Source organism: Saccopteryx bilineata, chromosome 4, assembly GCF_036850765.1.
Source record: "Saccopteryx bilineata isolate mSacBil1 chromosome 4, mSacBil1_pri_phased_curated, whole genome shotgun sequence".
Taxonomy (NCBI): Eukaryota; Metazoa; Chordata; class Mammalia; order Chiroptera; family Emballonuridae; genus Saccopteryx; species Saccopteryx bilineata.
The window spans coordinates 298,183,514-298,209,848 of NC_089493.1; the positions used below are offsets into that span (position 1 = coordinate 298,183,514).

The 26,335-nt window shown below is 51.0% G+C and overlaps 1 protein-coding gene across 1 annotated transcript in view; it reads left to right on the plus strand.

The window, feature by feature from the left end:
- Nucleotides 1-1,081: 1,081 nt before the first annotated feature.
- The window catches only part of GPR139 (G protein-coupled receptor 139), a 36,073-nt gene continuing 10,819 nt past the window's right edge, over nt 1,082-26,335 (plus strand). The window contains exon 1 of the mRNA XM_066272073.1: nt 1,082-1,205. Coding sequence (XP_066128170.1) covers nt 1,082-1,205 — 124 coding nt within the window. The remainder of the gene's footprint in view (nt 1,206-26,335) is intronic.

Here is a 26,335-nt window from a genome sequence, read left to right on the forward strand (position 1 = left end):
ACACACATGCACTCACTCAGACACACACATGCACACACACTCAGACACACGCACACACCCAGACACGCACACACTCAGACACACACGTGCACACACACTCAGACACACGCACACACTCAGACACACGCACACACTCAGACACACACATGCACACACACTCAGACACACGCACACACTCAGACACACGCACACACTCAGACACACACATGCACTCACTCAGACACACACATGCACACACACTCAGACACACGCACACACCCAGACACGCACACACTCAGACACACGCACACACTCAGACACACACATGCACACACACACTCAGACACACATGCGCTCAGACACACACATGCACACACACACAGACACACGCACACACTCAGACACACGCACACACATGCACACACACACTCAGACACACGCACACACATGCACACACACTCAGACACATGCACACCTCCTTTCGAGCTCAGCCCCTCTGGTCCCCGAGAGCTGACGACCCTGGAGGATCCTCGGCGCTGCAACAGCCGCCCCTTCTCCGCAGCGCACAGGGTGCAGAGCGCTCGGTGGGGACGGGCTGGAGGACAGGTGGCCCGGAGGACAAGAAGGCGAACTGAGTACGAGCCGCCGCGGGAGACGAGGGTCCGACCCACCCCGCGCCGCTGCCCCAGGGCGCGGAGGTCCGGGTGGCGCATTCCCGGGTCCCACCCCCCAGCCCCGCCCCCCGCCTTCCTCCGGAGCTCCGGGGTGGAACCGCTGCTCCTCTCCCGAAGCGGGAGCCTGCGGGAGCAGCAGCCAGGACCCTCCCCTGCTGCGCAGCCTCCTCCCCGCACACACACTCCCTCCCCCCACCCCGCACCCAGGCGGCTGCTCATTGGCTGCGGCGAGCGGCGTCCCGCGCCCCCGCCCACCTCCCCGGCTCCGGCTCCAAGGCCCGCGCGGAGCTGTCCGAGGTGGGAAGTGCACCCACCGGCCTCCCGAGTCCCCACGCCCCGCGGGAAGGCCGAGCCGGCAGGTGCGGAGGCCGCAGAGGGGACCGCGGCCAAGGGCAGGCGCAGGTCCTGCGGGGCGCGGCCGTGCGCCCATGGAGCACGCGCACGCCCCCTCCGCCGCCAACAGCTCGCGGTCCTGGCCCCCCAGCTCGGCCTGCGGCCTGGGCTTCGTGCCGGTGGTCTACTACAGCCTCCTGCTGTGCCTCGGTTTACCAGGTGAGGGGCGCGGGCGGGGGGCGAGGCGGGGGAAGCGGGACGCCCCCCTAAGCGCCGGCGTCCCTGCGCGCGACCCACCTTCTCCGCGTGATCCTGGGCGCCCTCTCTGGAAAAAAAAAAAGTTTAAGCCTAAAGGGCAACTGCGGACATTTCCAGATTGGGGGGGGGGGAGTTGCTGTAGCCGGTGGGACTCGTGTGCGTGTGTGTGTCTGTTGCACGCGTGTGTGCGGCGGGTGATGAGCAGCGTGTGAGTGTGGGTTGGAGGCTGCTGGGGAGGATGTGTGTGCGCGTCTGAAGGGACCGTTGTCTGCGAGGGCGTCCACGGAGGGCGTGTGTGTGACCCTGACTGCATCTCCGGGCGGATGGCTTTGTGGGGGCTGCACTTGTCCCGTCGTCCTCACGTTCACCGCTGCCCACGCGGGACCCTCTGCTCCGCCTCGTGCTCCTGCCCAGGGATCTGCGCCCAGACCAGACTGGAGATCCTGGTGTTGGGCAGGGGGAGGCGCTGGAATGGAGGAAGGACTGAGTCCCCGCTGCCCCCCAAAGCAGGATGGGTCTCCAGGGCAGCTAAGAAGAATGGAGGGGTGTCAGAAGGGTGCAGAGAAGCCTAGGCAGGCTGCCCAGGCCACCACCTCAGGGGGTCAGAGTCTCCTTGACTCGCCTGGCTTTGCCATCTGGTCCACCAACCCTGGGCAGCTGTCCCGCGGCTGCAGAGGTCCGGCATCTTCACATCCTCTCCCAAGTGTGGCTGTGATTTGTGTTGAATTCCTCAAGAGAGCTGAGCTGTCCCGGGGACCGAGGGAGCAAGGGAGTGTGCTTTTGCCTGTGCGGGAGAGGGAGGGGTTTGCTGGTGCTCCGGCTTGAGATGGCCTGTCTTCCAGGGAGTGCCTGAGATGGTCTGTGTGACAGAAAGATTTCTAATGAGAGTTGCAGGCAGAGGGGGAGAGAGAGAAACAGGAGGGAACAGAAAGAGGGGAAATAATCCAGTGTACAGACTAGAATCTAGCCTCACCACCTCATCGTCTTCGGTATCCTGGGATGCTGGAAACTTGGGACTTGTATTTCTGAGACCCTGCCTGAGATTTCCATTCCAAAACGGTCAGCGTGGTAGCGAGGGACCCTGATGAGGGAGTTGAAATAAACCCCCTCCCCCGTGAGGCAGGTGCCAGCAACCACCCATGTGTTAATTCCCCTTCCTGCGCCCTGTGAGTGATGAGGCTTCACTACTGGCTCATCGCTCTACCTGCCCAGAGAGCAAGGCTCAGCCCTGTTGGGGCCACTGCACATGTCCTTGTGCAGTAATTACCTGGAGCTGCAATTGATTTCGGGCCAGGTCGCACCTCCCTGCCTGCCCCCCTGGTCTCCGTCCAGAGGTCTCTTTGGGGGAGCCACTTTTTCAGAAGGTTGGTTATGGGTGACACTTGCTGAACTAGAGAGGTGACAGGTCCCCTGTCCCCTGCTGCCCTCACACCAGAATGTGTCCACCCCATCCCCTCTGCTGTCTGAAGTAGCCGTGTCCCCATTGTCCCCATTAAGGCACAGAGACATACACAGGGAGGCTGACCCAAAGTGGGGACAGGAAGATGGGGAGAAGGAGGGAAAACACAGAGCCTGAAACTCCTCCCGGTGGAAGTCAAGGCACCTCAGACCCTCACAGCCTAAATCCTTCCCGACCCACAGCATTGGCACCGACCTGTGCCAGGCATGGTGCTAAGCGTGGGCTCATCGAGGCTGAGCTCAGGGCTTGGAGACTTTAAATGTGGGGGCGGGACTGGACTGGGGGGGCCTTGGGTTGGGATTGGAGAGTGGAGGGCAGGGATGTGTTCATACACTCAACGAAGGTTATGACGACCTACTGTGTGCCAACGGCGGAGGTGGTGTCAGAGGGTCTCGGAGGCCCTTGGGCAGGCAGTCCACGAATTCACGGGGATCACAAGCGTGAGCCCATCAGCTCAGAGGCAGCGACAGGTGCCCGACCCGGCATTCTGGAGAGGGGTGAGGGGAGAGGCTGCGTGTAGAAGGGTCCTGGGCTGGTAACGGCGGGCTTTGTTCATCGTTTGCAAGGTGATTCAAAGGTGAAAGTCACCCTAAGTCACTCATTCTCTTAAAACCACAAACGCAAGCAAATCTACCCTGGTGACGAAGAATGAAGTCATCTGTGAGCCTCTTGTGTGTCTGTGCCCCCCCCCCCCCCCCGTCTCCACATCCGAGAAGCAGGCTTTACTGAGAGCCGCTCTCCCCGGCGTGGTAGTGAGAGTAAAGACGCTGACGGAGGTGACAGGACAAGGTGAGCCCAGCTCAGGGCCTGACACCCACGCCTGGCTGGCTGCTGGGCGGTTATTTCCGGCGACCGGGAAGCTGGTTTGGTTGTACGGAGCAGGGGGCTTGGTGAGACAGAGGAGGGACTGGGCGGCACACGAGGAAAGCCCTGAGCCCCGCACCTGCCCCTCTGCTCCTCATGCTGAGCTCACTGCAGTCTCCCCTCCCTTCCCAAACGCCAGCCTCAGCAGCACTTTAGCAAAGCCCTCAGTGCCCTGTGGCTGACTGGGAGGCCCAGCTGTGCCGGGTGCGAAATAACAGACTCCTTGGTAATATTGTTGAGAACTGAGATTTTGAGTGGAATCCTTTTTCCTGGCAGTGGACTCACACCAATTCTCAGCTCTCGCCGTGGAGAGATGTGGATGGGAAGTAAGGGAGAGATGAGGACGTGGGGACGAGGCAAGGGGGGAGCCAGTGACCAGGGGGAAACGCCATTGTCTCTCCCCACCCTCTAACTGCCCCCAGACAGATGACTCGAACTGTTCCGACCTGGCGTGCAGGGAGCTCTGAGGTGGAATTATGGACAGCGTGCAGCCTGAGACTTGAGAATTCCTAACCTCTCCATAACACGAACTTCTCTCCCTGTAAAATCGGAGGAACAGCAGCGCCCACTGCCCACAAAAGCAGTGCGTGTTGAGTAAGGTTATCTGTGTAATAGTCCGTTTCACCGGGAGTGCCAGAAAGTCGCTGAACTAACTCAGTCCTCGAGGCCGGGTGCTCGGGGGTGAAAGCTGCCGGCACCGCTGGTCCTGAGACTCCATCTCGTTCCTTCTCTTTTCTAAGGAAGCCAGGGGCTTCTGACTTTCGAAACACGTGCAGTAAGCCGGCAGTGCCAACCGGGTGGCGTTGGGAGCAGCGGCGGGGCCAGGCGAGGGGGCAGGCAGGGCAGGAGGAAAGGATGAGCCTGCCCGCCTGGGAAGAGAGCAGGAGGGGGGCGGTTGAGCCCACTGGGCAGCACCAAGTGAAACCGACTCAGAGGGCAGTCTTCCAACCTTACTAAGGGAGATAAGGTGAGGAAGGGGCCGCCGGAAGCCACACGCCACCCAGCGGTGGGGAGCGTTTCCAGAACTGCTGCTTCCAAAACGGGGTGACAATGCCTGCCTTGGAGGGTGGGTGAGAGAGAGAGAGAGAAAGAGAGAGAGAGAGAGAGGAGAGGCCCAGTCTGTAGACGGACGCGGGTCGTGCCTCGACCACTGAGCTAACGGAGCCCTCCCTGAGTGCTGTCTTCTGCCGGTAAACATCTCTACAGAGAATGTAGGAAAGGGGTTAAGAGTACAGAATCTGGGGTGAGACCCCTGGGTTTTGAGTCCTGGCTTTGTGTGGCCTCAGACAAAGTGACTTTACCTGGTGCCTCAGTTTCCCCACCCACGAAGCACAGACACACACGGTATGGAACTCACAGGGTGACTGGGAGGGTTCAATGGGTTAAGCGTTTAGCACAATGTCTGGTGCACGTTAAGGACTCTGTAAGTTGTTTTTTATCATTTAGAAATTAGGAAAATTTGCCAACTTGTGTAGGGACACCAGCTGACCCCTAATATCAAATCCAGTTAAAGATATTATAAGAAAAAAACAACTACAGACCAATATTCCTCCTTAACAGAGACATAAAAATCCTCAACAACATACAGCGTTGGCACATCTAATCAGGAATATATAAGAAGGGCACCACATCAAGATGAAGTTGGGTTTTCTCCAGAACTCCCAGTCTGGTTCAACATTGGAAAATCATTCACTGTGATTCACCGTATTAACAAACTCACAGAGGAGGTCCGTGTGAGCATCTCAACAGACGCATAAAAAGTATCTGACAAAATCCAACATTCATGGATGATAAAAAATTTATCAAACTGGAGACAGAGATGGAACTTCTTTAAGATGATAAGGGACACCTTATCCAGCTCACATCACACTGAGTGCTGTGAGATGGCGTGCCCCCCCCCCCGAGATCTAGAACAAGGAAGGACATCTGCTCTCACCATTCCTATTCAACAATGTTCTGGAAGTCCTAGCCAGTGCAAGAAGGCAATCAATAAATGAATGAATAGATAGATAAATAAATAAATGGTATAACAGGAAGGAAGAAATTGAACTATTTCTGTTCACAGATGACATAATTGCCTTCATAGAAAATCACAAAGGCGCCGTAAAAAAAAAGAACAAATAAGTTTGTTCAGCATCTGTGCACACTGTTATTATACAAAAAATGCTTTTGTATTTCCAGATATTAGCAATAAACCACTTGAAATTTATTTTAAAAAGGGGATTCTTAAAAAAAAATAGATTTCCGTATTTCCTTGAAAAAAACAGAACAGACAACATTAGGCTCATACTCCCTGAAGATAGTGATTGGCTGGAGCTGAGTGAGACATAGGCTGCTTTTTTTTTTTTTTTTTTTTTGGTATTTTTCTGAAGCTGGAAACGGGGAGAGACAGTCAGACAGACTCCCGCATGCGCCTGACCGGGATTCACCCGGCACGCCCACCGGGGCAAGGCTCTGCCCACCAGGGGGCGATGCTCTGCCCCTCCAGGGTGTCACTCGGCCATGACCAGAGCCACTCTAGCGCCTGGGGCAGAGGCCAAGGAGCAATTCCCAGCGCCCGGGCCATCTTTGCTCCAATGGAGCCTTGGCTGCGGGAGGAGAAGAGAGAGACAGAGAGGAAGGAGGGGGGGGGGTGGAGAAGTAAATGGGCGCTTCTCCTATGTGCCCTGGCCGGGAATTGAACCTGGGTCCCCCGCACGCCAGGCCGATGCTCTACCACTGAGCCAACCGGCCAGGGTCTAGGCTGCTTTTCTTATGCACCTGTGCATGAGCGTGTGAGTGTGTGTGTGCTCACTTCATAGGTGATGACATTCATATTATTTAAAAACCTAAAAATATAAATAGATAAAAAATATTACACACCTTGTAATATTTTTTTAATTCAGTGAGAAGAAGGAAGGCAAAGAGACAGATTCCCACATGGGCCTCGACCAGGATTCACCCAGAAAGCCCCCTAGAGGGCGATGCTCTGCCCATCTGGAGTATCGCTCCATTGCTCAGCAACAGAGCTTTTCTTAGAGCCAGAGGTGGAGGCCATGGAGCCGTCCTCAGCACCTGGGGCCAACTGGCTCCAACTGAGCCGTGGTTGCAGGAGGGGGGAGGGGGAAGGGTGGAGAAGCAGATGAGTACTTTTCCTGTGTGCTCTGTCCAGGAATCGAATCCTGGACATCTACACACCAGGCCGACGCTCTACCACTGGGCCAATCAGCCAGGGCCACACATTGTAATTTTAACTCTCCCATTTCATCTCTGCAAAATGAGCACATAATACACACACCATCTTGCATGTTACTGTGTTTCACTTCTTTATTAATCAGCCCCAATAGTCTCGGTTAAGCTTTTCCATTCTTTTATGAAGCTACATAGTATTGCATTGAATATTTGTACCCGAATTCATTTCATAGCAGCCCCTTTCAACAGCACACATGCAGGCACTCCAATTTGAAACAGTCCCTCTACGGGGCACCTGATTTCTGCTGTGTAACTTACCTGGCCTGAAGAGCCCCGTGGTCACAGTAGAGAGAGGGCATGGCATGCGGAGCCCCCGACTCCTGGCTTGGCTCTGGCAATAACTCACTGAGTGACCTTGGACAAGCCAATCCGGGTGGATCTGTCAGAGGCTGAGGAGAACCAGGCTGTGCCTGGTCACTCCATCGGAGACATAGCCCACAGACGGGACGGAAGCACGGACCGAGGAAGTATTCGTGTTGGAGGCTGTCTGGGCTGCGGTCCAGCTTTGCGGTCTTTATCCTTCACCCTCTGTAACGGTCCCCTAGGTCAGTTCTGCTCTGTGACACTGAGTGTGAAGATGCATTGCTCTGAGGCAGAACAATCATGGGTTTGAATCCTGTGTCTTACTCTTCTTGGCTGTGTGATCTCAGACGTGATACCCCATCTCGCTGAGTCCCGGTTTTCACTTGCAGGAAAGTGGACAGTCAAGTTCAGCAGTTAAGTAAGTGGTCTCTGATGCCAGTCACCCTGGGCTTGAAGACCAGCTCCTCCACTTGCTAGTCTGTGACCTTGGGCAAATTTCTCACTGTCTCTGAGCCTCGGCCTCCTCGTCAATGAGATGGGATAATAATAATACCTATCTCACAGAGGTGTTTTGAGGGTTAAATGAAATTGTAAAAATGCTTATCACTGTTTGACCAGGAGGTGGCACAGTGGATAGAGATCGGCCTGGGACCCAGAGGACCCAGGTTCGAGGCCCCGAGGTTGCCAGCTTGAACATGAGCTCATCTGGCTTGAGCGCAGGGTCGCTGGCTTGAATGCAGGGTCACTGGCTTGAGCATGGGATCATAGACATAACCCCATTGTTGCTGGCTTGAGCCCAAAGGTCACTGGCTTGAGCAAGGGGTCATTCAGTCTGCTGTAGCTCCCTGGTCAAGGCACATATGAGAAAGCAATCAGTGAACAACGAAGGTGTCACAATAAAGAATGGATGCTTCTCATCTTTCTCCCCTCCTGTCTGTCCTTATCTGTCCTTCTCTCTGACTCTCTCGCTAAAAATGCTTGTCACCATTCTTGGCATGTGTTTGTTCTCATACAGAGTAAGAGTTCAACCAATGTTATTAACCTTCAATGTCTTGCATCGTTGCTGTGGCGATTCAAAATAAAATGGGCAAAGGCTGAGACGTGTTCCCGTCCCGTGCACACTAGGGGACCTCAACGAAGAGCAGCTGGCATGGTTTCTGTCATCTCACACGCCAATGTGACCAAGCCCTGTGCGCCCCCTGGCACGATGCACAGCTTTACGTAGAGGTCTTTTCCATAAATGCAGAATTCCACTCAGAGGGCACCCACCAGAAGTAAAACTCTGTGTCCTGGAAAACGGAGAGAGAATGACCTGATGGGCTAAGCAATCAATTCTATTAAAAGTCCAAGGCCTTCGTGGCCCGAAGAGAAGCCTGCAGAAATAACATCGGTGCAGAACATAAAGTGGTCCTCAGCTGAAGCCGGAAGAGACTGACCGTCAGCAAGACTGCCCTGCCTGCTGCAGCCAGCCAGGGTCAGGGCCGGAAAATGCAGCAGGGAGGTGAACACAGATTCTGCCACTGAGACTCCCTGCGGATTTGCAATAAGTGGGTGAGGCTGACAGGGGTGGGCAGCCCTGCTGAGGCCCCAGGGAATGCTGGGGACGGGGAAGGGTCGATATCTTGAACTCAAGGGGCCGTCAGCTAACAGTGCAAAGGAACGAGGTTGCCCGGGTTTTAAGAAACGCCTCACCTACCCAACGAATTATGCTTCCCTTCTATTTTGTTTGGGTTTTTTTCCTGGAAACTTGTGGCTCTTTTGCTCTTCTCTCGTTTCCCTCCGGGTTAGGGACATATGTTCCAAAAACACTGCCCTTTCCTCCTGATGATTGCCAGCACTAAAGTAGCTCTTAACTACATACGAGGCAGTCTTCAAAGCACGTTGCATGATTAATTCATTTAACTCTCATGGCAACCCTCGAAGGCATGTCTAATTATTACGCTCATTTCTCTGATGACAACAACATTGAGACGCTTGCCCAAAGTCACATGGCCACATAAATGATGGGGCAACAGTCAGTACTGCTGTCCACCTCTCTTACAAGAAACCAGCAGCAGTTACACATCCAGTGACAGCCGACAGCTGACCTGCGGGCTGGGTCGAGAGCCAGGGTGACAGACACTAGGGAGGACTGGGGACTGAGGGCGTCAGAAAGTGCTGCCACCCCTCAGCCGTCCAGCCAATGGTCCAGCATTGCCAGATTGTCCAAAAGAAGTTAGAAATTTAGATTTTTTTATATGAAATGTTTTTCCATGTTGACAACTAAATATAAAAAAAATTAAAAACACTATGCACGAGCCAAATCAAACGTGTCCTCAGGTGTGAGAGGGTCCACCCCCAGGCTGACCATTCACAAGCTCCAAGAGTGGACAGAGCTCCAGGAAGCACCAGGAAACACCAAGGGGGTCACGGTAGGAAGAGGATAAGAGCGGGAAGCAGGAAGGAGGAGCCGGAAAGAACAGAGATGCAGACGCGCAGAACCAGGAGGCTGCCCAGGAGCCGCGCAGAACCAGGAGGCTGCACAGAACCAGGAGGCTGCACAGGAGCCGCACAGAACCAGGAGGCTGCACAGGAGCCGCACAGAACCAGGAGGCTGCACAGGAGCTACATGCCCGCCGCAGAACCAGGAGGCTGCACAGAACCAGGAGGCTGCACAGGAGCCGCACAGAACAGGAGGCTGCCCAGGAGCCATGCAGAACCAGGAGGCTGCACAGAACCAGGAGGCTGCACAGGAGCCGCACAGAACCAGGAGGCTGCACAGGAGCTGCATGCCCGCCGCAGAACCAGGAGGCTGCACAGGAGCCGCGCAGAACAGGAGGCTGCCCAGGAGCCGTGCAGAACCAGGAGGCTGCACAGAACCAGGAGGCTGCACAGGAGCCGCACAGAACCAGGAGGCTGCACAGGAGCTGCACAGGAGCCACACAGAACCAGGAGGCTGCACAGGAGCTGCATGCCTGCCACAGAACCAGGAGGCTGCACAGGAGCCGCGCAGAACAGGAGGCTGCACAGGAGCCGCGCAGAACAGGAGGCTGCCCAGGAGCCGCGCAGAACCAGGAGGCTGCGCAGGAGCCGCGCAGAACCAGGAGGCTGCACAGAACCAGGAGGCTGCACAGGAGCCGCGCAGAACCAGGAGGCTGCGCAGGAGCCGCACAGAACAGGAGGCTGCCCAGGAGCCGCGCAGAACAGGAGGCTGCGCAGGAGCCGCGCAGAACAGGAGGCTGCGCAGGAGCCGCGCAGAACAGGAGGCTGCGCAGGAGCCGCGCAGAACCAGGAGGCTGCGCAGGAGCCGCGCAGAACCAGGAGGCTGAGCAGGAGCCGCACAGAACAGGAGGCTGCCCAGGAGCCGCGCAGAACCAGGAGGCTGCACAGAACCAGGACGCTGCCCAGGAGACGTGCAGAACCAGGAGGCTGCACAGGAGCTGCATGCCCGCCGAGGGAGCCGGGTGTGGGGGGAGCACAGCCCCGCTCCACGAGGGGCGACCTAGGTGGTGAGGGTTCCACGGTGAGGAGATACACGAGGAGCCGGAGGCGGGGCGCTTTCCGGTGCTTTACTGCCGACTCACCGCTGCCTCCGACTCCCCTCGGTCTCCTCAGCCTCAAGGCTCAAGTCTTGTGCATTCTGATGTCCCCTTGTCTCTCCACCTGGCAGGGCCAGCGCGGGTGGATGCAGGGCCTTGGGGACAACAGCAGCATGGAGCTAAGATCACATCAACGGTGACATCAGTGTGTTGATGTGCACTTGCTGTGTTAGCTAGCCCGTGCCCTAAAAAGCGATCTTCCAGGGAGGTGCTGGGCTTAGAAGCACCTGAGAATTAAGGCTAAACGAGCCCAAAAATGCAGGGGAGCTGCCCCCAGGCGGGACGCCCAGAGCAGGGGAGCCAGTGCTGCTGGCAGTTTCTCGTGAGAGCCAGAGCTTCTGCGAGGAGGGTCCCCATGCTCCACCCCCACACTCCAGGATGGGGGCTTGGGCTCACAGACCAGCTCTCTGGGCCCAGAGGCCACAACAACAGCACAGGGCACAACACCAAGTGTCTGGTAAAAACCAGAGGGAAAACACTGAGAAATACCACACATTGTGGCCCTGGCCGGTTGGCTCAGCGGTAGAACGTCGGCCGGGGGACCCGGGTTCGATTCCCAGCCAGGGCACATAGGAGAGGCGCCATTTGCTTCTCCACCCCCCCCCCCTCCTTCCTCTCTGTCTCTCTCTTCCCCTCCCGCAGCCGAGGCTCCGTTGGAGGAAAGATGGCCCGGGCGCTGGGGACGGCTCCTTGGCCTCTGCCCTGGGCGCTGGAGTGGCTCTGGTCGCGGCAGAGCGACGACCCAGCGGGGCAGAGTGTCACCCCTGGTGGGCGTGCCGGGTGGATCCCGGTCGGGCGCATGCGGGAGTCTGTCTGACTGTCTCTCCCTGTTTCCAGCTTCAGAAAAATACAAAAAAAAAAAAAAAAAGAAAGAAAGAAATACCACAGATTGCATGCTGACGTGTCCTGGCACACAAACCCACCATCTCTTTGCGGACAGTGTTTTAGATGAAGGGTGGGCTCGGTGGTCTCCAGACCCGGATTCAGAGTCGAGGCTTGTGGCTGCCCGTTGGAGAGGCTCTAGCAAGTTGCACGAACCGCTCCCAGCCTCCGTGGTCCTCCTCTCTGCCAAAGGGGTGTCTCAGTGCCTTCCCCGCTGTGTTTACAGTGCACACAGCAGGACAGCCTGCAGCTAGGACAGGGCCCAGGGCCTGCCTCTTCCTGGCTGCCGCTTCTTTGATGAATCCGAAACACCCTTCTTTTACAGAACAAAGCCGAGCTTACCCAGATTCTCAGAGCTGGAGGAAGGGCAGAGTCTGAGCCAGAACCTAGTGTCTCCAGTCTTCTCTTCACAAACTCGCTCAGCTCGTGGTCTCTTCGAGGACGCAGAGGAGTAGGAATAAAGAAGAGATAAGCAGTGGAATTTGAGAGCTCAGTGGCCACCGACAGGCTGGGGTTTCTGCTGTTTTTGTTGATTTCTTGTTAGGTTATCTTCGGTGTTACAAGCCGGCAACATTCAACCCTTTTTCAGTGTTTTAAGCCTCCAGATTCCATTCCAGGGAAAGCCTCAGCTTGGTGCTTGTGTGTCTTTAACACTCTTTTACTCGTGCTGAATCTTCCTCTTTAATAGACACAGAGCAAGCCCAGGGCTGGCACCTTGGCCGGTAGCAAAATCCAGCTAGAATTAAGTATCACTGATGTCTTGTCACTGTATTGATTTATTTATTTTATTTTACTTTTAAGTGAGAGGAGGGGAGATAGAAAGACAGACTCCCACATGCACCCCAACCGGAATCCACCCAGCAACCCCCATCTGAGACCAATGCTCAAATCAACTGAGCCATCGTCAGTGCCCAGGGCCAACGCTTGAACCAATAGAGCCACTGGCTGCGGGAGTGGAAGAGAGAGAGAGAGAAGAGGAGAAAGAGGGGAGGAGAAGCAGATGGTCACTTCTATGTACCTGACCGGGGATCAAACTCAAGACATCCTCACACCAGGCTGACGCTCCATCCACTGAGCCAACTCCGGCCAGGGCACTGTATTTATTTTTAAGGCTACTTTCTATTTATAACAGGGAGGCAGGGTTGTTATACATCTATACTGTGCAACTTAGTAACCACCAGTCACAATGTAACTATAGAGAACTTGACTCTGACTAGTACAAGGGTGGAGCCAAGTCTCATTTCATTTCATTTTAGTCAGTGTACCGTTATCTGACACTCGGTTCAGTTGTTGGAAAACACTGTACACTTGGAATAACTTGGATATATGAATCTACTTCCTCAACTGGGCAATTATGAGATCTCAGCAGAAGTCAGGGATTTCCAGTGAGAATTTAGCATCCCTAGAAAGATCTGCCAGGATTGTAAAATACACACCAGATTCTGGACATTTAGTGTGAACAAGAAGTAAAATATCTTGTTCATAATTGTCTCTGATCACATTTTAGATGAACATGGTTAAGTAAAATATATTGTTAAAATTTATTCCTTGCTTCTTTTTCTTTTCTTTTTTCTTTTTTTACAGGGACAGAGAGAGAGTCAGAGAGAGCGATAGATAGGGACAGACAGACAGGAACGAAGAGAGATGAGAAGTATCAATCATCAGTTTTTTGTTGCGACACCTTAGTTGTTCATTGATTGCTTTCTCATATGTGCCTTGACTGTAGGCCTTCAGCAGACCAAGTAACCCCTTGCTCGAGCCAGTGACCTTAAGTCCAAGCTGGTGAGCTTTTTGCTCAAGCCAGATGAGCCCATGCTCAAGCTGGCGACCTCAGGGTCTCGAACCTGGGTTCTCAGCATCCCAGTCCGACGCTCTATCCACTGTGCCACTGCCTGGTCAGGCTTTTTTTCTTTTTTTAATCTGGCTGCTAAAAACATTTGAGATTTCTTATGTGGCGGCCATTACTTTTATATAGGACAGCAGTATGACATAAAGTATAAATTCAAGAAAAAATGTCCAATCACTTTAAAACACCATGTTAATAATACTATTGGGGGACACAAGACTATAGCAAAAGTCATAGTGTTGTTGGGCCAATCACTAAAATCTGGGGAACATGGGTTTATTATTAATATAATGCTCTTGGTGAAAAATCTGAGGCCCAGAGTGGACAAACAAGTTCTTCAGGGATGACCTTGACCCTGAATCGTCCAGATGCCAGATTCAGTGAGCTCTGGACACCGCAGTGGGGACAGCCCTGCCATCTCCCTTTTCCATGAAGGAATGTAAGGAAGGTGGGGTCAGGGTGTGGCAAAGACATTGGATCCCAGTGGGATTTAAAAGGAGGGAACTTCTTTGCTTTTCTATAAAATGAAAATAAAAATAAGGAGTTAGGCTTCTTTTGAGTACAGGTGATGACCAGCTGAACTGCAAAGATTTTTAACCTAAATGTATGTTTTCAGTTTGCCCAAAGGTAAAGAAGCATGAGAGGAGAATCCCGAGGGCAAAGTTAGACTACATTTGCACTAACTGATTCAATTACTTACCCATCAAATCATTTATCATCCATCCATCCATCTATTCATCCATCCAGCCAGCCAGCCAGCCAACCATCCATCCATTCATCCATCCATCCATCCATCCATCCATCCATCCATCCATCCATCCATCCATCTATCCATCCACCCATCCATCTATCCATCCATCCATCCATCCATCCATCCATCCATCCATCCATCCATCCAACCATCCATTCATCCATCCATCCATCCATCCATCCATCCACCCATCCAGCCATCCAGCCATCCAACCATCCATTCACCCATCCATCCATCCATTCATCCTTCCATGCATCTATTCATCCAGCCATTCAACCATATTTATTCACACATTCATGCATCTATCCATTCATTCATATGTCCTTTCATTCATGCATCTCTCTATGCATGCATGCATCCATCCATCCATCCACCCATGCTCAGAGGAACATTCAGGTGTTCCTCAGAACAGCTGAAACCTGAGTTCGATAAAGGAAGAATGAAAGGAAGAGAGCAAAGGGAGTAAGCTGTGCGATGACTCTGAGGGAGAAGAGGACCTGGTGCGTGCATGTTGGGACAGAAAGAGGGTTGGAGGTTGGAGTACCACAACGTAGGGTGGAGGCAGGGGAAGAAAGTGGGTGTGGGATGCAAGTGAAGAGAAAGAGGAAGCCAGAGCTTAATAAAAACCACGCTAATGGACCCGAGCTGGGACAACACATGCTACAGTGAGAGGACCGATGTATCCACCAGCAACTTCTTTTCCTTCTCCCTCTGTGTGCCAGAATGTTTGGCAATCAATAGAGCTGGGGGATTTGCTTTCCTGCCAAAGACACACTTCTTATCATTTTCAGCTTAAGTGCAGAACAAACTATCAGTCACGTTGGAGGGGCCCTACACAGACACACACAGAGCCATGCACACACACACACACACACACACATGCAGAGACATGCACACACACCTCCTGCCATCAAAGGCATAGAATGGCTTGGTTATCCTGTTCGAGCAGAAGCCCCTTGCTTTCAACGTTCCAGCCTCTCCGCTGTGGTCCAGCTCCACAGAGCTGCTGACAAGAGCTGTCATCTGTCTCTTGAAGGGGAAGCAGCAGCTCCCCTGGAAGTGGTAGAACAGAATGGAACAGTGATTTCAGAAAGAACTCGGGGGGGGGGCAGTGCCGCGGGGAGGTTGGGGGAGCTGGGACCTCAGTCTTGATTCACAGAGTGTGGTGCCCACAGCCTGTCCTCCTTCCACATCCAGGACCCCTCCAGATTGCAAGCACCCCTTCTCCCAACCGGAGGGCAGCAGGGAAGTAACGCTGGTTTAAGAATTGGGCACCCTTGACCTGGATTTGAGTCCCAGAGCTGCAGTTCTGCTAGTCGTGGGGTCTTAAACAAATAGTTTCCCCTCTTTGAGTCTTAGTTTTCTCATCTGGAAATGGGGACGATAATGTCAACTTTATTTTTATGTATTTATTTAGCACGTGAAAGAAAGACAGAGACAGACAGGAAGGGAGAGAGATGAGAAGCATCAACTCATAGTTATGGCACTTTAGTTGTTCATTGATTGTTTTTCATCTATGTCTTGATCGGGGGGGCTCCAGCCAAGCCGGTGACCCCTTGCTCAAGCCAGTGACCTAGGGCTTCAAGCCAGCAACTGTAGGGTCATGTCTATGATCCCACGCTCAAGCCAGCGATCACAGACCCCATACCCAAGCCAGCTGAGCCCACACTCAAGCCGACGACTTCAGGGTTTCGAATCTGCATCCTGAGCATCCCAGGTCGATGCTCTATCCACTGCACCGCCCCAGGTCAGGCACGTTAGTGATCTTCGCTGAGCATATATATATACCGTCGTCCCCCATTACCTGTAGCTTTACTTTCCACCATTTCCATCACCAGTGGGCAGCTGCAGTTGGAAATATTAAATGGAAAATTACAAAACTAAACAATTCATAAGTTTTCACTTTCAGCCGTTCTGAGTAGCCTGAGGCAGTCTCGTGCCTTCCCGCTTCTCCCTCTGCCCCGAGTCTCCACGCGACAGATGCCCCCTTCCATTAGTCACTGACTAGCCAGTCACGGTCTCACAATGCTTGTGTTCAAGTCATCCTTGTTTTACTTAATAATGCCACATTCACAGAAATTTTATTAGAGTATATTGTTGCAACTATTCTATTTCCTAGTTTCTCATCTCTTACTGTGCCTAATTTATAAATTAAACCTTAACATAGGTATGTATGTATAGGGAAAAAAACATAGTATACATATATACAGTGTGTCCGTAAAGTCATGGTGCCCTTTTGACTAGTCATAGGAAAGCAACAAAAGACGAGAGAAATGTGAAATCTGCACCAAATAAAAGGAAAACTCTCCCAGTTTTGTACCTATTTAGTGCAGTTTGATGTGGGCTCACGCACATATTTTTTAGGGCTCCTTAGGTAGCTATCCCATATAGCCTCTACAGACTCGTCCCTGATTGATGGCCTACCAGAACGGGGTTTCTCCATCAAACTGCTGGTTTCCTTCAACTGCTTATACCACCGAGTAATGTTATTCCTATGTGGTGGTGCTTCGTTATAAACGCGCCGATATTCACGTTGCACTTTGGTCACGGATTCGAATTTAGCGAGCCACAGAACACACTGAACTTTCCTCTGTACCGTCCACATCTCGACTGGCATGGCCGTGGGCTGCTCTGCTGTATACACAGTGTTACGTTACGTCATCATCTGCGCATGCGCACATGCTGCCACATCATCCTACAGAAACTGGGAGATTTTTCCTTTTATTTGGTGAAGATTTCACATTTCTATCATCTTTTGTTGCTTCCCTGTGACCAGTCAGAAATGCACCATGACTTTATGGACACATTGTATATAAGGTGCTGTACTATCCGCGGTTTCAGAAATCCACTTGGGGGTCTTGGAACGTATCTCCCTTGGATATGGGGGAATACTATATGTAGAGCCCCTGTCATATTCTAAGCAACATTTTAGGCACTGGGGAAAGAGCAAAGCAGAATGCAGAGAGGTCCTTGCCCAGGCACACTTTCTGCCAGGGAAATGAGCAGTCAGGACTGAAGTGTGCTATCTGGATAAGAAAACGTGGGAACGTGGTGAGAAACTACCGTTAGGTCAAGTGGGCAGGAAAGAGCTCTCCAGAGAGCTGATGTCTGAGCTGAGACTGGAATAATGGGAAGGAGCCAGCTGTGGGGAACAGGGGAGAAGAGCGTGCCAGGCAGAGGGGCCAGCAGGGTACAAGCCCAGAGGTGGGATTGAGGAGGACCGAGGAGGACCCGTTCCGCTGGAATATGATGAGCAGGAGGGGAGGGGAAAGAGAAGCACAGACTGGGCAACGAGGGCTCTTCTGGTCCATGATGAGGGATTCAGATTTTGCAGTTAGTCTCCCTACCTGAGGGCTGCACACCTGCAGATTCTGCTAACCGCAGATTGAAAATACATGAGGGAAAAAAAAGAAAAGATACCCAGAATGTTGATTCCCTAAACAATCCAGTGCAACAACTCTTGACGTTGTACGACAAATTGCATCACAAATAATTTATAGATGGTTTGAAATAGACAGGAGGGTGTGTTTAGGTGACATGCAAGCACCACATTGTTTTAGAGAAGGGATTTGAGCATCTGAGAATTTTGGTACCCACAGGGGTTCTGGATCCAATGTCCCTGAGGACACCAAGGAACAACTGCACTCTAAGTGTTGCCAAAAACACGGGAGCTTTTAAGCAGATGGCATGATGTCATTTGAGTCTCTCAAAGGTCTCTCTCTCTCTCTCTGGCAGCTGTGGAGGGAATGATTGGAATATGATGAGGGAAGCAGTAAGAATGGCAAGGAGGTGACTACAGTATGGACGGACCTCTGAGCTCTGGTAGGAGAGAGTAAACAGCACCTCTAGGGGGCTGACAGTGCCCAGCACATGGTCAGAGTGTGGGTCAAAAGCCCTGGCTGCAGCCTCCTGCATCTTGCTCCTACATCCGCCATGACCTCAGTCTCCAAGTAAAATAAACAGCAAGAGAAGTGAACAAACTGACGATGTCCTCAGACACCAAGGACGTCTGTGCCTAGCCTGCCAGGGACCCTGGGAAGCATCCGCAGAGCCACAGAGAGCCATCATCTTGGTCGGGGCAGTGAGAAAGCACTGCTCAGAACCCAGCTGTCAGTGCCAAGAGTCCTGAACAGAGAGAAGGCATGAATGTGCCTGGACAGGAAGGAAGGGGTCACCTTCTGCACTGCCATTTGACAAATGAATGGGATTGAGTTCTTGCCAGGGTGCTGGAGGGACGTGGTCACTGAGAATGCATTTCCTCCCTGCTTTCTACTTCTTCGTGGCTCAGTCTAGGAAGATCGTATGGTTCTAGGAATTTGTCCATTTCCTTGAGGTTGTTGAATTTGGGGGCATATCATCTTTCATGATATTCTTCTCTGATCCTTTGTATATCTGTGAGGTCTGTGGTCATTTCTCCTCTTTCATTCCAGATTTTGTTTAGATGAGTCCTTACTCTTTTTTCTTTAGTGAGTTTAGCTAGTGGTTTATCAATTTTATTGATCTTTTTCAAAGAACCAGCTCTTAGTTCTATTAATTTTTTTCCTATAGTTTTTTGTTCTCTATTTCATTCGGTTCTCCTCTAATTTTTACTATTTTCTTTCTTCTGCTGACTTTGGGTTGCCTTTGTTCTTTTTTCTTAGTTCCTTAAGATATGATGTTAGGTTTTTTACTTGGGATCTCTCAGTTCTAGATATAAGCCTGTAATGATATAAATTTTCCTCTTATTACTGCTTTCGCTGCATCCCAGAAATTTTGATATGTCGTGTTGTCATTTTAGTTTGCCTGTATATATCTTTTGATTTCTGCTTTTATTTTATTGACCCAGTCATTTCTTAGAAGTATGTTGTTTAATATCCATATTTTTGTGGGTTTCTTTACTTCCTTTTTTCAGTTGAATTCTAATTTAAAAGCCTTATGGTCAGAAAATATGGTTGGTATAATTTCAATCTTCCTTAATTTGTTGATGTTAGTTTTGTGGGCTAACATATGGTCTAGCTTTGAAATTTTTTCATGAACACTGGAGGAGAATATATAATTTGATTTTTTGGGATGAAATGTTCTGTAAATGTCTATTATGTCTATTCAGTCTACCGTGTCATTTAAGACCAATATTTCTTTATTGATTTTCTGTTTGGATGATCTATCTAAAGGCATCAATGGTGTGTTGAGATTTCCAAGTATGGTTGTGTTTTAGTCTGTCTCTCGTTTTATATCAGTTAGTGGATGTCTTATATATTTTGTTGCTCCCTGGTTTGGTGCCTATATATTAAGAAGTGTTATGTCTTCTTGATTCAATATCCCCTTTATCATTATGAAATGTCCATCTTTGTCTCTGGTTACCTTTGTTGTCTTGAAGTCAGCGTTGTCTGAAATGAGTATGGCTACACTTGCTTTTCTTTGGATATTGTTTGCTTGCAGAATCATTTTCCAATCTTTCACTTTGAATCTACTTTGTCCTTGCAAAGATGTGTCTCTTGAAGGCAGCATAAGATTGGCTTTTCCTTTTTGAAAAAAACCTGCTACTCTGTGCCTGTTTACTGGTGAATTCAGTTCATTTATTGTACACTAGGGTAATCATTGACACTTGAGGATTTGTTGTAGCCATCTTATGTTTTGTTTTCTGGTAGCTCTGTGTCTTATTTGGTTCTTCTCTTTTGTGTTTCTTTCAGTTGTTTTTGTTTGGTGGTATTCTATACTTCTTTCCCCAGTGTCTTCTTTTTTTTAAGCTGTGTGTTTCAGTAGTGGTAATCAGGGCATCAGGAAAGACAAATGCTGTGTCTACTGACCTCTGCCTTGGTTCATCCCCTGAGCCTATTTTTGCAGATGTGTGGAGGGACTGTCTTCCTTCCTGATTAAAAATTCTTCTGGCATCCTCATTGCCCTCTCCCCAAGCAGAGGGTTTAATTGTTTAAAATAATTCCTAAGCAAGGACAAGCAGGTGAATTCTCTCTCCTTCTCACACCTCACCTACAAAATGAAAACCGAGTTGCACCTTTTTTTTTAAGTAGCGTATTGAAATGAAAGAATTCCCCTGAAAAGTCTGTCACCTTCCAAATCCTTCCAAGGTGTCCTTCATCAGCCATAAGTGGACTCAGTTTCAGTCAAATGCTCAGAATCCCAAGTTCAGTGTAGGTAGTAAATGCTTACTAACCACCTCTTACATGCTGGGCTCTATTCCTAATGCTTTAAAAGCACCATCAATAACAGCCATTCATAGTAATGTGGTGCTGGCCAATATGCAAAGTAAATTAAAGTTTCCAAAGGGCTGTCTCATCCATCATGAAACTGGAGATCGGCAGAGTTAGATAGATTTCCCAAGTTACTACTGGCTGGCAGGGCTGAAAATCCAATCTACATGTTTAGAGCTCAATCTCAAAAAGCTTTCAGAGGCAGGAATGACACCCAACATGAAGCTACCCCTCGGAATCCTGCTAGGACTCTGCATTATACATTCACCCGCAAATTGTGTGCTAGCTACTGATGCCACGAAGACAGACAGGTCCAGGTTCCTGCCTCAAGGAGGACCTAGTCTAGCTGGAGAAATGAAGGAGGGAACTACCTTAGCATAAAGATTGGTGTGTGGTGTTCTAGAAGGGAACCCCTGACCACAGGACAGAGAAAAAGGCATCCACCTGTCTTAGATTGGGAGGTAGTATTGGGAATGTAGTGGGGGCTGTCAGGGAGGACTTGTTGTCTTACTGTCTGGAACCCACCCTCTTCCTTTCTGGGACCCAATATGCAACGTGCGTTCATACCACAAGTCTGTGTCTTCATCATGCACACGCACCGAGCAACTCCTGTGCATCAGAACCATTCCTGAGGACTGGGGACAAGAGAGATGAGTCACCTTTGCCCAGGCTTTTGAGATATGTAATGTCCAGTGTGGGGGGGTGTATATTAAAAATTATTAGGTTGTATTATGTGAAATTGTCAATATTTGTCCACTTTTTAACTTTAAAATGTTTGTTTCACCCTGGCCTGATAGCTCGCTTGGTTGGAACATCGTCTTGATGTGCAAAGGTTGAGTTTCGGTTCCTAGTCAGGGTACATACAGAAATAGCTCTCTCTCTCTCTCTCTCTCTCTCTCTCTCAAGTCAATAAATAAAAAGTTTTTAAAATAAATAAAAGAAAATGTCCATTTATATATGTCAACCTTTTACCCTATAGAGTAATTTGCTGCCCTGAAAATAGCTCAAGATGATGTGGAGCCCCACACCAGTGACCAGATAAAATATTCACACCTCCTCCACCACATTCCCCGTGTAGCAGCATGATTGAAAGCTAGAGAGCATGATTGCTGGTAGAAACTACACTAATAGTCATTTACCAGAATTATAACTGACCTGAGTCGAGTGCCTGCCACCTGTGGGGCACTGTTTAAAGCACTTTCCAGGAATTAACTAATCTAATCCATCTAACCCCATGAAGTGGGTACTGCTGTTACCCCATTCTGCAGATGAGAAAACTGAGGCATGTGCTGTGTATGGCAAAGCCAGGCTCCCAACCCAGACATCAGAACCCGGAGCCTGTGCTCCCATCAGCTCAGTAGTGCTTTTGCTCAGGACATTTTGGTTCCCAGACTGCCCAGGTGGGTGTTTTAATTAAAGTTATGATCTCTTGCTATGAACTGGAGATGGGGTGGGGGGCATGGAGACAGCCACCTTCACCTTTGGAGGATAGAATGGCAAAGACTGTCCGTGTCAGAGGCAGAAGTGCATCTTTATAAACCAGGTAGAGAATGTCGCCCGAGGAGAGATTGAGAATGATAACGGGAATGGCTTCTAGTTCCATGAGGCAGCCTGGGTTTAAGACTAAGATTTTACACTGGTGAGAGCTAGAGCTGACAGAACTGTTTTTGTGGGAGATTTTGGGGGACTTTGAGCCCAAGTAGAATTTCCCAGGGTCCCGGGGGACAGAATGCACCACAAAGTTTGGAAGGAGGCCATTCTCTGCCCATGCTCAGAGCGTAGCCCTTGTAGGGTGCTGTGAACGGAATCCTCTTCCCATTCCGTTGTCCGACCAGCCATTGCTTGTTACGTTTGGGTTCGGGTCCTCCTGAGGACTCTTGCTGGTTCCAATAACATTGCGGCTAATCCACTTGAGTTTTCTCAGCATACTGTTCCATTCTCTGCAAATGACAATAATTATTACGCCTTCTTGAGTAGTTATCCCTCTTATTTTAGTTCCTTACCTTATCATTCTGGCTAACCTGCCGGCTTAGATTCTTCATGAGTAACACCAGTATGTAATATTAATTAAGTGAGTTTATCAATGTTATTTTATTAACCTTAGGAAAATGGATCGAGTGTTTGAGCAAACACAGACAGACAGACAGTGTCAGGAACAAGGCAGAACTGAGAAGTCCCCGCAGTAACTCAGCTGTAATATGACGTTGACCTCTAGACTCGAACGCTGAACCACACAGACATTTATCCAGTGCCCACTCCGTGTCGGGTACTGTCCTAGCAACTAAGGATGTGGCCCAAAATGCAGCCGACACAGGGCAGTCCTCTCAGAGCTCCCAGAGTCAGGATGACCGAGGAAAGAGAAAAGACAGGTGCGTCTGAGAGTTATTTACACACAGAATCGGCTGAACGTGGTCTTACAGGGTGAGCAGCCAAAAAAATCACTGCAAGTCTCACAGCCTCTGGCGCCATGGGTAACGGCCGAGAACTGGACTGAATGTGTCTTCGCTTCTGACATCGATGACAATCTATTCATCTGGAAAAAAAAGGAGATGAGAGCCATGAAACTATATAATTTTTTATGAGCGCTTTTGAGAATATGGAGTCCAGAGAAATTAGCCGCTATTTTAATCCTCTGCTGTCTCATCCTTGACACCCATCAAGCCGCCTCTAAAACTAGTGATAACGTTTGCCTGAGACGCTTTCCCAATTTGCAAAGCTGCTCCTCGGCCATTGTCTCCTTCCGTCTCCGCAACAACCTTGGGAGCCGGCGAAGCAGTGTCACTGAGGCCATCACTCCGGTTCCTGAATCCTCATGCCTCGTTGCCCCGTGACCCACAGACAGCCCCCACCTGCCGTTGTATCGTTCTGCACACGCAGCACGCTGTCCCCCTTCCTTGACTTGGCGTTTTGTGGTTTCATCCACCAAGAAAGAAGCCCATCCCTTCCTTGTTCAACGAACTATGCCCCAGACAGGCGGGTGAAGGCCTTTGCTCCCTGGGGCACCCAGGGAAGTCCAGGGAGCCTGGGGTAGGGAGCACCCAACAGCCATAGGCATATCAGGGTAGACCAGCAGGCCAGGGGACACAGGCTCTGTTCCGCAGCTGACATAGCTGTGTAATCGGTAGCAGTGGTCCCAATGCCTTCTCCCTTCATGAGGAGTTCCGGCAGGTTGACACTTTGTAGCTGGACTGATTCGAGTTCAAACCTGGCCTTTGCGACTGACTAGCGATGTATCTTTGGGTAGTCACTCCACTTCGTCCTGAATTCTCACCCCGATAGACAGGATCTAAGAATACCCACCTTTACGGGGGGCGGGGGACAACAGGGACTGCTAAGTGTAAAAGCACTTCTCAAGGTCTCTCGACATATCATAAGAGGTTGATAAACAGAAGCTATTACTTTTATTATCAAGGTCGCCGCCTTCACGGCAGAAAAGGGTAGGGAACCCTTTATCATCAGCAGCAGCATTACTGCTACTATGCTAACGATTATTTACCTTTTCCCTTATTTCTAAAGAGGAAAAAGAAAGAACACTGGCTTCGCCCACCGTCCCTGTCCCTGTCTCCCCGTGGATACGGTGCGGGGGGGGGGCAGTTTGTTTGGTCATGGGCAGGGGGACAGCAAGCGTTGAAGGCACCCATGCGTCCCCACTGGGGGCCCAAGGGCAGACAGAGTGGGTGGCAGCAGTTTGCCGTACAAGGAACCGAACAGGCAAAGGCCCGGAGGCTGGAGAAAGGGCGGCTTATCGGAGGAACTGGGGGTACAGCGATGACGCTTCGCTGGGACAGAGGGTCGGTGGCAGTGACGCGGGCTGCAGAGGGGAGCAGAGACCACAGTTCGTGTCTTCTGGGCGGCCGACCCTCTTCTGAGCACGGTCTGTGCATTAACTTGTCCAAGGTCAAGTTCGGGTCGTCTCTGGAGCTAGGGCCCGTGCTGCCCCAGAAAGGCTTTGCTTCTCTTCCTCTGTGACATTCAGGCGGGTGTCCCGAAGCCAGAAAAGAAACAGATCCCTCTAAAGTCACAAGAAAGCAAGCCATCCCGCACCTGCTGAATTCAGCTTGGGAATTCAGAGTGGAAGTTTCTCTCTCTCTCTCTCTCTCTCTCCCTCTCTCCCTCTCTCTCTCTCTCTCTCTGCCCACCTCCCTCCCCGCCTCCCAGTGTGCAGAGCAGGGCTTTTAGAAGTTTCCAAACGTAAAATCGTTTCCAGGTAATGGTGCCTCTGTGACCTACATGTCACTCGGCTGTGTGCATGAACAGGAGACACAAAAACCAATCTCTCCAACCAGAGTACATTGCTTCCCGAGGTCCCCGGGTCATTCGACACTGCGCTGTGGGCATCGCCTGTTTCCTGTGCGCCCACACAGTGCTGCCCCATCTGCTGGGTGAGGGCAGGGCCCGTGGTGGGACAGGACGCCCACCAGGTGGTGGCCTTGGAGAGCACGCCGTCGGCAGTGTGCGTCAGAGAGTTTTCCCATCTTCTGGGACGTTCAGATCCCAAGGAGCTTGCTCCTGCTAGCTGGAGAACGAGAAGGGGTCGCCACACGAGATGTTACCTCCCAGCATTCCTGTGGGCTCCTGACAGGTGTATATGTGCGGAAGCGACATGCTAACCCGTGTTTGAAACCTTCCATGAGGTACATGAAGGACCCTCTCTGTTCTGCACCCCTCCCCCATCTCCCTTCAGAAAATGTCTGTGGTTTGACACAGAAATAATACACGTCATACCTAGAAGAACTCTTGAATGCTGAAAGCCTTCTAGGACTCCCCGTTGCCTCGGGATAAAATCGGTTCAGACAGAGCTGAACGGTTAGACTCAGACGCTGCTGCTTCTCTGCCTCCACCGACAGGCACCCCTTCCAGCGCTCTCCCTGGGACGGAAGGCGGACGGCAGAAATGCGAGGGAGACATGTTGAGTTAGAGGGCGACCCCTTCCGATTCTCAAAAGAAGCTCAAATCCTTGATTGGACATGAAATACTCCATGGGTGATTATGGCAAGGGGTTCAATCATCCTAAAGACACCCATCTGCAGCATGGAGTTTACCAAACAAGTCTCTGGTCCAGCGGATCGAACCACCATCTTCTCTAACTTGACTCTTGGCCTTTGAACACTCTGTTCCCTCTTGTTAGCATGCTTTTCCTCCCCAAGCCGTTGACTGGCTCCCACTCCCTCAGGTCACTGAACACATGCCGCTTCCTCCGAGAAGCCTTCCATAATCATCTAAGGTAGATGGGTACCCCTTCCAAAGTGCTCTGACAGCTGTCTTCTGTTGTCCTGCACCTTCTGTCTGGATATCTGTCTGGCTTTTGCCAAGCTCCGTTAGGGAAGAAGCAAGTTCTGATTTATTATGACATGGCAGCTTGGAGCAAGGTGCCTGAGTACAGGAGGGAGTCCGTTTCTGTGACAGAAGGAAGTGGGGGAGGCTGGCCTGAGAAGTCTTAGTGAAATGCAAAATCTCCCTCAGCCCAGGGTCTCTGCGTTGGGCTGGTGAGCAACAAAAATAACATTGATTGAGCACTTTCTCCTCGATGTCATGCCCACAAGTACCCTCTGAGACAGGTCTCATTATCCCACTTTACAGATGAGAAACATTAAGGCACAGAGTAGTTAAGAAACTTAGCCAGGATCACAAAGCTAGAAATTGGCCACTTGAGACTCAACCCTCCCCCCCCCCCAAAGTCTGATTTCAGAATTGGCGCTCTCACCCTCTCCACTTTTCAACAAGGAAGAGGGTCAGATGCTGAGAAAGAAACTATCACATTCAATAGAAAAATGAACAGCATTTCTGAGTACCCAGTGCAGCGAGGCATGGTGTTAATACTTTTATGTTAAATTACTCAGTCTACTTAAAAACCCTATGGGAAGCTATTAGGGTCCCCATGGCACAGATGAGGAAACCGAGCTGAGTAAATGGAGAATGGGAACTCAGACCTATTGGCCGTCATAGGAAGTAACAGAAAAGAGTTCCCAAGAGGCTACCTGGAGAGATT